The sequence below is a fragment of the Antedon mediterranea genome, chromosome 5, assembly GCF_964355755.1.
Source record: "Antedon mediterranea chromosome 5, ecAntMedi1.1, whole genome shotgun sequence".
Classification (NCBI taxonomy): Eukaryota; Metazoa; Echinodermata; class Crinoidea; order Comatulida; family Antedonidae; genus Antedon; species Antedon mediterranea.
In genome coordinates this window covers 7287471-7300979 of record NC_092674.1, presented here as the reverse complement: position 1 = coordinate 7300979, position 13509 = coordinate 7287471, and the positions used below count along the sequence as shown (strand labels likewise).

The window sequence follows — 13509 nt, the reverse complement described above, 5'->3', positions numbered from 1 at the left end:
TACAATATGCATACTACAGTGTTTTAAATATTATGTGCACTCTGTGTTATATTTTGAATGAGCACTGTATGTATACACTATTTGCACCTATGCAACTATGTTTCTTATACACATTGGTACATTTTACATCAAAATCTGTATGTGCAAATTCTTACTAACGTGCAATGTTTACACAAGTGTGAACACACATCTGTACACTTAAGCTTGATTCACACTGGACGCAACACAAGGATGTAGTCACAGCTCATTGGTTTGATAACGTTATATTTGCTGTACATCTTTTTGTTGTGTTCTTATGTGAACCAGCCTTTGTTTGATCATCGTTTGCTGTTTTTTATTAAAACTGGTTTTTTAATATATATAAATATGCAGTGAATCGTTTTGTTGAATTAATTTTTTGAAATATTCTCTGTTTGGAAATTAATTTTTTCGTTTATTTGTTATTAATATAAAGTTCTCAGAAAACACGTTTTGTTTATATTCATCTGGTTTCTGTTTATATTTAGAATGCTGGTATAGTAGTCATAAATAGTCCATATGTTACATCATGTCAATATCTGTATTATTGCTTTATTGTGGTATTATTATTGTCAGCATTTAAATTATAATATAAATATTATACTGGTTATTGCAATCATCAAATCATGTTAATTTAGTATCAATCTTAATAATTGTTATCATACCCCTCTCGTCGTGGATAGGCAAATTGGCGCCGTTTTGTGGCAGCTTGACACATGGGGACCCATAAGCTGATTTTCCACTAGGTCAAATTTGTTCGCGCGAATCCAATGTTTTTCAAAGAAAATGCTACCCTTTCCACTACAAAGAATGAATAGCTGCAATTTTCATGTTCATCACGTGTATGCTGAGTATTTTTAGATTTACATGAGTAAACATGAACGTGGCATAACTTATTCCTGAGCTGTGATTGGTTACGCAATGTTTTGATTCGCAAAAAGTAGAAACAATTTGAACTACCTATTTTGCTGAATCGAAAAACTCAAGGAACTAGGATTCGTTGCAGAGACAGATTTGGAAAATAGAAACATGAATACTCATGTGTACAACAAGCTGATGCTTTCCATTCGCGCAAACGATACGCATAATGAAAATCAGCTTTAGTTGTCTGTTTAGCATCTAGTCAACTGCTCTTTGGTTTATTCGGGAGTTTCAGTTACGATGAGCTGGAATATATGACTTTGTGGTTATATGAATGGTTGACTTGCTTTTTTTTCTCTCTTTCCCATTAAATTGGCATCTTTTTAACTGCAATATTCATTCATTGTGTTGGGTCTCAAATACGGTATCCATTCTGCTGTTATATATTATCGAACTGCTATATAAGATTTGCAGTTTCCTGTCTAAAGACACTTAAAGTTTTAAGTAATAATCTGAAATGAAATGAAATCTTGTCTAGAATTTGATATCAAACGAACCAGCTGTTTCATTTATAGTTTTAGATTATTATTCAAATGCAACACTTTCCATTAAGAAATATGACTAAAATTCTTGGTAATTTGCAAATATATAGACAAGAATAATTTTTTAAACATGTGTTTTTGGAATTTTTAAATTGTCCCTAGATGATTATTATAAAATTAATCATAATTTTTTTAGAAATTGGCCTTCAATAAATATTAAATTCATAATGGTATTATAGTATTATTTAGGTAGTTTGTAAGATGTATTATGCTAACAGGGAACAATTTCATTAAAATTAAAATTTTGTTAAGCAATATTGCTATTATCAAACTGATAGTCGAGAAACATAGTTTTATATTGTATTTTTTGCTACACAATTTTAGAAATGTGTAGCAATAAGGGTGTTTTGTGTAGCGTTTTGCGAAAATATTCCGGGCTAATAATCTTCTGAATGTTTTCATGTTTGTTGAGCTTTAAATATATTATGCTGTTGGCTGCTTTTCATCCTCTATTCTTGCCATAAAATTTTAACTACAAAATTGGATGTCATTTTGTCTTGAAATGGTTATTACACTTAAAGATAAATTTAATAACTTCAACACATCTTTCAATGGTGCCGACATAGGACTCTAGCAGGAATGTACCTTCTAGTCATTTCTCGCATTCAAAATCTACACTTTTGCACTAACAAACTTTTCCTATTTCTACATCCTAAACTGTTTTTTATTTTTCTACCATCATACCTTCTATATTTTCATCCTTTATCTATTATGCGATATAAACAGCATTACAAGCGTACATCGTAACGCGAGCATTTCATTCTATACGCATACACACTTTTATCGAACATAATTTAAACCAAACCAAATCATACATACAACGATAAGACATCAACCGATTCAGTTCAAAACCAGTTTAAGGTAAACATTTTAAATTTAAATTAATTTATGTTTTTATCCACTCTACCATTTTCATATAAAGATATTGTGGAACCACGTCAGGTCAAGTTCAATATTGAATATCGAAACGTGGCAGGCTGAAGGCGCTTGACCTTTGACAAGATCGCCTAAATTTTTAATATATTAACTTTACAATACTTAGTGTTGTATATTCTGGTACAGCCGCTCCATAATCTCTTTGCTTTTCTTCCTTATATCTATATTTTTTAATTTATACTAACAAATATCTTTTTTATCTTTTTTATTAATATAATAATAATAATATATCAAAAATTTATTAAATAATATTCATCGCATAATATGCAATCTACGATAATTTAATTAATTGATATAACAAATTTATTAAATACATAACATCATTTGAATAAAAAGAACAAATCACATATCTACACATAATCATAACATCGTATACTCTATCTCTAACAATTTATTCAATCTTCTATCGACTAAAGCCGAAGTATAGTCGTTATCTCGGGACCGTTCTATGGCCACCACCAGGTAGGCTTACTTCATTAAGGCTTCTATGAATGGATGTACTGGTTGGGAGCAGGAACGCTAGTAGACCAAACCCAGTACCGTTTTGATTACGATCAATCGGGAAATTACCTCATGACATTATAATCAGGGAAGAGATTATTGTATAATGTTGTCTTTTAATCCATTCACAGATTAAATCCTTAAATAAAATTTTGCACTTAAACCGGGTTGCGGACTTCTAAACAATTGGCATAAAGCTGCTTTCACATTGCGCCTGTATTTGGTCCAGTGCCCTGAAAAAAATATTGTGGAAAATGGGTTCAGTGGTAAAGAATAGAATCGTTCCCACCAAATTTGTAAAATTTGAATCCGTATCTGATTCTAACTGCGAATTCGGGCTGATGGATCAATTTTGCTGAAATTGTATTTTTTTCATTCGTCCAGTGAGCAAGAATGACCTTGCTTGACTTAATTCATACTCAATGTGAAAGCACGCTTAACGCTTGCAATATTTTTCTATAGGCACCGGACTGAATCCGGGCGCGATGAGAATGCAGATTAATACATTTTAGCTTTTTGTCATTGAGATTTCTTCAAAAACCTTTTTAACATTTGACAAAAACTATACAATCATCCTAAAGTACTCGGGTTTCCATAAAGAAATTTATTAAAATTTGTCATACTTGAACTTCATAGTACAATACATAAAATGGTTTTATTTTCAATATTTTAACATTTATTGTGTCACCATCAAACTCGTAAACCTATATTCATGAACTACAACAAATAAATGGCAATGAAATAATATAATTATGAAAATTCTTTTCTTTACATCAGGAGCACTCTTAAAGAATGGTATGATTATTAAAATATCATTTTGTTGTATTATATTGTTCATTTTCTCTGCTTTGTCATGATTTTTGGGTGTGTTATCAATATGCGAACCTTCATTAAAAGTGTTCATTCAATAAAAAATGGTATAAATATTTAAAATTAAGTTTTTCAGGTTTTCTATTCATGTGTGTTAATAAAGAAATTGAATGAATTTAATCATTCATTCTCCTGCGTTTTGTTTTTACCGTTGCTGTGTAATTCCACAACGTAGCAAATGGTTAGATATTAGTTTTGCTGTTTCATTTTGTATTGTTTTAAACATGTTTCTGTTTGATTTTTATTCATACAATTCTTTCTTCTTTGTCGTACGTTCCGACAATTATCATAGTTGACACCTCCATGGTTGATTATCACAGAACTCGTTACTTCACCATTGCTATTTTGTTCAAAATGTAGTATTAAAATGATTGTATACGTTTACTTATATTTTAATTCACACTATTCTGTTGAATTGTGGTTTTTTGCTGTGTTCTTTTCAACGTAGTAAAAATAGTTGAATTTAAGTTTCTGATACTCCATATTAATATTGTTTCAATCATTTGTTTCAGTTTTTAATTAACAAACTGTTCTGTTTTGTTTGTTTTCCTCTTTATTTTGCTGTATTAATTATGGTTATTATGTCACTTTTTATAATAACTAATAATAGTACTATAAGTAGGCATTCAGTTATCATCCATTAGTAGTGACATCATTCTGATTTTGTTTAAAGCTCTGTCTACACTATCAAACTTTATGTGACAAAAAAATGTGATGTGCCCATATTTCATTTCATAATAATACTATTTATGTCCTTCATAATATATAAATAATACAGTACAAAGTTTATAATTAAAGAGAAATAAAGGTAGTAAAAAATAATGACATGATGTCATATCACTACCACGTTTGGGCATATCACTACCATATTTGGGCATATCACTACCATATTTGGGCACATCACACTTTTTTGTCAAACTAGTTTGATAGTGTAGACAAAGCTTTATATATATCGAATACCAATCAATGTGCAGTAACATCAACATACTAGTTATTCTACTATAATGTATATCTTTACATTTGTATGTATTATGAGCTGGCAATATATTGTATTACACTTCGATAATATAAGATATATACATTTTACTCAAAACATTCAGTTATACAACAATTATTACAAAACAGTAGCACTTAGTTTTAGGACACATCTATTTAGGGGACATCACTATTCAGTAGAAACTCCCCCTATTGAGGGCCCCCTATTCAGTTAACACAGTGACCATTAATATTAAGGGGAAACTTAGGTTCTGAAGGGGTTCTCTTATACTACATTCATATCTTCAACTTTACTTTAATTTTAGTAATATTTGAAATATGTGAAAGACAAAACCATTGTCCCAGATAGAAATGGTCCTTATATGATATTTAAAATCTTATCATTCATCTAATAATTTATTGAAATATGACTTATATTTTAATTCATATAACTCGCTGTTTAGCTTAACACTGTGGCTATTATTCAAATATTTTTAAAAAGTAAAACAGATATTACTGTAGGCAATAGTTTAATCGATGGTAATTAAATTCAAACATTTACTGGTCCATAAATGTCACCAAAAAAATGTGGCATTTTTCAAGTTTTGCTGTGACATTTATATACTACTGTATTTTACTACAAAGTGTATGTATTATTATACTAAAACTGTTGCTTTATTTAATAGGTTTTAAGGAAGAAGGCAATAAAAAGAAGGTATCCACTTTACCAAAGAGTCGTTTAGTGAAACCCAGTGCCGGTACCTCAAAAGTGCCTCTGAGCAAGGTCTCTAGCCATCCGACAAGGACAAGAAGTAAGGGAGGGGACAGTGATGAACAACCGGATATTGGTAAGATGGACATTTTATAATTATGTCTTTTTAAGATTTTTTGGGATACCCCTATTCTGGGGACACTTTTCCTTTTTATTTTTGACCGGGAGATTTACATTGTGTGTGTGTGTGGGTAAAAAGATTTTGAGTATTAACCTAACCCTCGTAATGAATAGGAACAAACAAGGGGCAAAGTTTGTTTTAACACTTTGGGCAACCCCTCTTCAGGCCCCCTTCTACTGAATTCTAGAAGTATGTAGACAAATGAATGACCATTTTTAAAACTTTTTATAGAGGCAACTACTGTATTAAAAAACTTTATTTCAAGTTTGAGTTCTTACTAACAATACAAGGAAATTTCTTTAATCCATAATATTTCACTTAATATTTATCATTGTACACAGTTTTATACTTAATATGTTATATATTAATAGACCAACTGACTTTGAATATATTTAACCTTTGAACTGAACTCATCCACTTCCTCCTGTCTTGAGTTAGTTGGAAATATAGTTACTGTTTACCGCCGATACTTGAATTGCGGCAAAAAAGTCCTCAAAATGATTTCCTTGCAACTGAAAAGCAATTTGCCAAGGCCTTTTATATCATCATTAATTGACAGAAATCTTTTATTTTGTATCTAAATTTATCCACACTAATGAGTCTCAATAAAAAAAAACAATCTCCTGGGATTTTAATGTCGCCAAAATCATTCCGACATCGCTAAACTTTTCATTTCTGTCAAATATTAAATGTAATATATTAATGCTATTGTTTGATAATAATTTTTTGGACAGAATTCAATTTATAGATATCTCTTTATTACATTAAAAAATTATTTTATTTACTAATAAGAACATAGCATATTTTTTATAAATTCTCATAGTACTTTTCAGTACAATCTGTTTTTTCTGTTGTGAGTGAGTTGTATCTTGGTGATTTGGATGCTCGGTTCAAATCCTATCAGATGAGAGGATTTCTTTTCATGACATGTTTAACTCAACTCCAAAGACTTTTTTCAGGACTTTGTAATATATTGTGTTTGTCGTGTGAAGCGGTTTGTCACCTTTCCAGAGGACAGTGACTTTTCACCTTTGACAGTCCTTGGCTGTATGCCTAAGGAAATGTTGAAAAAAAAAATAAAATTCATGTACAGAAACATACAATGTATCAGGAATTTTAATTACACTTTAAAAAGTCTCAGAAAAATGTTCACAAATCAAATATTCGTTTCAAATTTGAACTGTAAATTAATATTTTCGGAATGTTGCTTCAAATTTTAAATTGTCATAAATGTCTAGCCACGATCAAAAAAATTAAATGAAATGATAACTCATAAACTGATGTATGTGTTTCTTTAACAGCTCAAGTAAAGAAGGACTGTGGAAATGTTGTATCTAGTCTTACTGGCAAAAAGAAACTGTCAACAAAGAAGAACGTTCATTTAAAAGGTGAGAATTGCATTGTGGGATCATTCTTGAGTTTCATCCACAATACCCTTTTCATTCCAACATAAAAGGTCGTTAGTGAAAACATGCATGATGCAGATGGTTCTATCCCATGTACCGGCTTCTGTTTGTTTAAGGTTGCATTTTGGGATAATTCTTGAGTTTCATCCACAATTCTTTTTACATTCCTGAATGAAAGGAAGTTGGTGAAACATGCAGATGGTTCTATCCCATGGTGCACCTGTACTGGTTTCTGTTCAAAGGAGATTGTTTTAAGGTTGATTTAAAAGGTGAGAATTGCATTGTGGAGTAATTCTTGAGTTTCATCCATAATTCCTTTTACATTCCTATATGAAAGGAAGTTGGTAAAAGCATGCAGATGGGTTTATCCCATGGTGCACCTGGTTTCAACGGAAATTGTTTAAGATTGATTTAAAAGGTGAGAATTGCATTGTGGGATAATTCTTGAGTTTCATCCAAAATACATTCCTACATTTGGAGATTGTGGATTTTTGGAAAGATAGACTTATGCCTACAGTATGAAGCTGAAATGTCATACTCTGATCACATTGTTGCTTTATAAGACAAAGCAATGTACAAGCTTCTTATGTATTGAGGTTATGTTTAATACTTTTATAAATGGTGTTTCATAAAGATCTCACTAATCAAGCTGTTTTCATTTTTTTTTCCCATTCATTATTTTTTGTTGGTCTTCCCTTATTTCCACACATTTAAAAGGTGGAGGGGTCGCGGTGGGGTAGCCTAAATTTTTGAAAATTACATTGCAAAAGAGTCATTGATTACAATTTTTTGGTCAATTCTGTATCCTTATAAATCCTGTATCCTGCCACTTCTTTATAATAAATTTAAGATTCAGATCTTTGTAATTTTCCATCCCATGGTTACCAGTGTCAAAATGTAATTGCTTGAAAGCTTATTATTATTATTATTGATTTCAAACCCAATTACTAGCAGAAACATTGTTGGCATAAGCTTAAAACAGATGTAGATATTAAGCCGTTGGTCAGATGTCCAGTATAGAGTGTCCAGCTTTATTGAATTCCTTGACCGTCAGTTGTTATATCGTTGTTAATTCATATTAAGTTACATAATGCGATTGATCGTTGCTATCGGCAAGATTTCCTTGCGTATAAGGAGAAAGCAGGTCACATTTCCATAATTTGTTTGTTGTTGAAACTATAGAGGGCTCTGTTGCACTGAAGATGATATCAGTTTTAGATGTTTATGGGAAGGTAAAGAATATAATCAGCCTTATATAGAAAATACAAAAGCAATTCTGTTTCTAAAAATGTAATATAAGCATCTGTTTTTTAAATATTTTTCAAAAAGTCTTTAGGAGATTAGGTTTCTTGTAAATTATCGAGTTGACATTTCAAAGAAGATTACGTTTCTTCCGGGTATCTTTTCTCTTATTTACCGGAAATTATTTAAAGTAAATTTTTATAAGGAAACATTACAATATTATTATTTATCTTTACGTTTCTTCCGGGTATCTTTTCTCTTATTTACCGGAAATTATTTAAAGTAAATTTTTATAAGGAAACATTACAATATTATTATTTATCTGTACAGTTCTTGAATTTAAAAAAAAGAAATTGGCAAAAAAAAATTATTTCAACATTCAATAGTTCTTTGTAATATTTAATTTCTGTTGATTTATTTATTATGAAAATATCATATGTATGGCCTTTGACCTCCTTAAACCGTGAGGTTGTACAAGTGTCATACTTCATATAAATGCTTTTCTTTACATCTTTTGAAATTAAATATATTGGGGGCTTTATGCCAAATTGCCTACGTGAGCTACACCTCGTTTCACTTTTTTTAAGAGGAAAATCACCACAAAATACACCTAATATTTGTATTTCCTTTAGTTCATATCATTAAAATAATAAATTATGTGTAAAAAAAATATTGATATATTTCATTAAACATATGACCAAAATTCCTTCACATTTTACTTAATAGGTCGAGTGAAATTAGCATTTTGTTGACAGGTTGAGTTTTGAAAATAGTATTTGTTATAGTGTAAGAAGAAAAAGCTCTGTTTACACTATCAATCTAAGTGTGATGTGCCCAAATATGGTACAGTAGTGATATGCCCAAATATTGTATTGATATGACATCATCATGTCTATATATGGGCACATCACATTTAGAGTATACACTATCTAGGCCTATTTTCTTTATTTGATTATGGTTGTCATCTGAAGTAGAAACATAATATTTATGAATTTCAAAAAGACTGTATTTTATTTATTTATTTTTTTTTCAATCTTTCGACAATCAGAAACAAAAAAGTTGAACGGGGCTGTCGAGGTAAAGCAAAAGTTTAAAAAATGTCATCAAAAGATGTGCTTAACCAAACCTATGTCAATAAAACATGTCAACAAAACATATCGACAAAACATGTCAACAAAACATGTCAACAAAACATGTCAAAAAAACATGTCAACAAAACATGTCAACAAAACAAAACATGTCAACTAAAGATGTCAACAAAACATGTCAACAAAACAAAAATTATATTATAGCAAACAACAGGCTAATTCTAAACCCAGCAAAAAATTTCTAAGGAATTTAATTACCTCATATTACATTTACAAAAGAAATCAACTTCCTTCAAAATTGTAATCATATTTTAATTGATTTTAATTAATCATGAATATGATTAACCTTAGTTTGTCACAAAGTCACTTCCATCATGTTATGTCATGTCTTCTATAAATAGAATTTAAGTTATCCATAAGTTATGTTACTATACAATGATGCACCTTTTACATAGTTATGTTGTCATAGTGATGCACCTCCTCAGCAGGGTATGTTTAACATGTGATCTTAGGATGCGGAGAATGAAAACAAAATTGTCAAAACAAAAATAAGGCGGCGTGTTAACCCTGCTTGCTATCGTCCATTACATGTAGGGATGATACTGGTGAGAGCCTTGTTCTATCCTAACAGACGACGGAGTTTATTGAATGCCTGTCATGTAACACTACCGGTACCACATAAGGAGACGTTGTCCTAAATAACCTATCTTCACTGTGTTCAACAAAGGGATTGTAGTTGTCTAGGAGAAAGAAGTATCTGTATGGTTATATCGGATTTGTGAAATCAAGTTTTTATTATTCTTAAATTTGACTTTTTGGTGTGTAATTTTAAAAGATGAATTTACCTAAATGTAGGAATATCTTATTTTTAAGATAAACTTATAAAAGTAGAAAACTTTTTTATTTTCACTCCAGCTTTCGTATTGTCAACATTTTTAGAATGGAATCATTAATTGGATATTATTCACTGAGAAGAGATTTTGCTCCATTGACAATTTCTGGATGAACTTAACTTTTACTTTTTGGTGTGTTATTAAAAGGACAGCTTACCTTTTAAATGCAGGAATATCTGATTGTATTTTAAGATAAATGTATAAGAATAAACAGTTTCAACAATATATTTTGCTTTTCATATTTTGTAACTTGGAATCAATACCTTGTCTATTATCTCAACGTGGCAAAAAAGTTTTTTTTTACAATTAAACGATAATGCAGGGTTAAAATTCAACATTGATAAATTTGATTGTTGATTCAAATGCGGCTTTTAGTTGATCAGGTGATCAGAAATGAGTCAGTTACGTATGAAGTTTACATTATTATTAAATGGTAAGTTTCATATTCTGTTAAATTATTCTTTTATTTAATTTTGAATTGACAACACTGCACAGATTTGATAATTTATTCTAAAACTCATCTCATCCCCTAAATAACTGCATATGACTTCTTTCTGTTACAATAAAATAAAATTGTTTTGTTTTTGCTCATCAAATCGTATGTAACATCATGTAGACCTTATGTGTAATTATGTATGCATATGATGTGTTGACCTATACATTCATTGGTTATTTGCAATATGGAGTTTTTACAGATCAATATTTAAATTTGCTTATTAGTCGACCTTTCCATGCACACACTGTATAACCAAGAATATCATAGCATACAGTGGTAAGCTGTAATAGTTGGCCTTCCATACGCAAATCCTTAAAGATAAATGTTTTGCCTGGAGAAAAGAAATTAAGACTGGTTGCTTTGATCATATCATCGTCAACATCATTATCATCGTCAACATCATTATCATCATCAACATCATTATCATCATCAACATCATTATCATCATCTTCCTATACTGTGCAGAACCTCATTTGAAATAGTTGCACATGGGTTAGGGATATTTATGCAGCTGGACTTCCCATTATTTGTTAAATTTTGTGTTTCATGTTTTATTCTATTTATTCTGTATTGTTGTACAATGTTTTATATTTTATATATTCACCTTATAAAACAAAATGGCCGAATGCTAATTATAGAATCATCGTATCAAACATAAATAATAATGTAATAAAGTTGTTTTATGGAATCATTTACATCTTTATTACACTCATTAGTAAAGATCTCATTGTAACATTATCTAATTTTGTTCACGATGCCGTCACATTTTGCTACCTACGCATTTTATAATCGTATTTGGCATAAAATAGGATATACTCTTCAATCAGCATGCAACACTAATGCAAGATATGTTATCATACATTCATTCTTGTATTACTGTTCTAAGATTATTCATAATTAAAGTTTAGTACATTCTTCGAGCACAATCGACATTTTCCACTGTTGTGAATATCCAATGATCACTCACAGAAATCGGTTGCTCGCAACATAATTGATTAGCTCGTACATCCCTATGGGTTTAATTTGCATCTAGTCAGATATGCAGCAGAACATACAGCAGTCGCTGTCAAAAGAGTATAGTTAAGGAATACCTCGTATCTTTCATCACACATTTAGAGAGGGACAAAGTCATTGGATTCTCTTAAATTTGTAGTTTCAGCTTGATAGTAATTTTTAGAAACGAGATAAATTCAGAAAAGAGTGAGAATTGAAACGTGCTTCGCTGTTTATTTTTGAAAGAAGAGAATGTTCAGTATTTATTTGTGAAGATTTTATTTGTTTTCTCGTTCAATTTTCTTGCAGTTTGGTTTTCATATTAACTATTAAGGAACTTCCAATTTTTTGAACTGTCTTGATTTTCTACCAATTATCATTGGATATTATTGATCAACCATATTGAATTGATTTTGAGCGATTGTGATCAAACATTTGTTGGTCTTGCTATAACTGTGGTCTATAGCATTTTTCTAATGTGTGCATTTTTTTATATCTTTAAAAATTGTTGATTATAGCATTGCTGGTATCAAATAAATCATTGGAAAGAAATCTTCTGTGATTGGTTCTCCAACATTGTTAAATGAATTGCATCCTTTTGTTATTTATTAATTATCCTAATCATCGCGGTTGTCATTCTCTCCAGTACTTCCGAGTTTTTACAGTTGGAGGTTCAAGCGTAAACCCGACCCCAATTTACAAAATTAATTCCTCCAGGAGGTGGTATCAATGTGTGTGGTACAATATTGAATGCAGAGAAAAAGATAATGAATTTTAAATTGTATTACGGTAATTATTCTAAAATCGTTTCAATCTGCTAAAATTACAAACATTTATATTTGAATAGGATAATAATAAGCTTAAAAAAAAATTATGGTCCATATATTTTTGGATTAAATTAGTTTTAAATTGTACTAATTATTCTAAAATTGTTTCAATCTGCTAAAATTACAAACATTTATATCTGAATAGGATAATATATAAGCTTAAAAATTATGGTCCATATATTTTTGGATTAAATGAGTTTTAAATTGTACTAATTATTCTAAAATGGTTTCAATCTGCTTGAACCAAATTATATTCAATATATTTTTTTATTATTGCTATAGAAAATCATCTTTAATGCAATACACTTTAGGATCACAATTTAAAAAAAATTAAATCTTCTAAAATTACAAACATTTATATGTGAATAGGTTATATATTTTTTTAACCTAATTATATTAATGTATGTTTTGAATATTGCTATGGAAAATCATCTCTAATGTAATACACTTTGGCATAAAATCAAAAGAAGTATCATTCATTTGTTCTAAACTCTTTCTATAAGACATGTTTCTATTATGAATACATTGTAATATTCTATAACCTTGCTTCCGATATATTGACTTAGTCATCACTGAATTGCCTGTTCATTACGTGTATAACTATGCGACAAAATTAATAACTTCCCTTCTGATCATCTTCGTTAACTGTCAAATGACCCTCAGAGATAATAAAAGACATTCAATTGGTTTAAAACAAAAGCGAGATGCAACATTTGTTGGAATAAATCACTGATAAAGAAAGAAGTATTCATTGAGTCAGCAAAGAGTATAAATCATTTGGAGAAGAAAAGCTGTTTGTTTTAAATTAAAATCCTGTCAGTTTGTCATCCAGAGGGTTTTGTGTTTTTTTTTTTATTGCAAGGATCGTAAATTTTCGTGACTGTTTTTGACTTGCTTACGGATGGTGA

The 13509-nt window shown here is 30.0% G+C and overlaps 1 protein-coding gene across 8 annotated transcripts in view; it reads left to right on the top strand.

The window, feature by feature from the left end:
* LOC140049585 (uncharacterized) overlaps positions 1–13509 on the top strand; it is a 62673-nt gene that overhangs the window by 40500 nt on the left and 8664 nt on the right. For 6 of the 8 annotated variants that reach the window (XM_072094496.1, XM_072094501.1, XM_072094499.1 and 3 more), the window contains exons 5-7: positions 3696–3713; positions 5450–5611; positions 6958–7044. In XM_072094496.1, coding sequence (XP_071950597.1) covers positions 3696–3713; positions 5450–5611; positions 6958–7044 — 267 coding nt within the window. The remainder of the gene's footprint in view (positions 1–3695; positions 3714–5449; positions 5612–6957; positions 7045–13509) is intronic. The other 2 variants (XM_072094498.1, XM_072094497.1) reach the window with 1 other exon arrangement.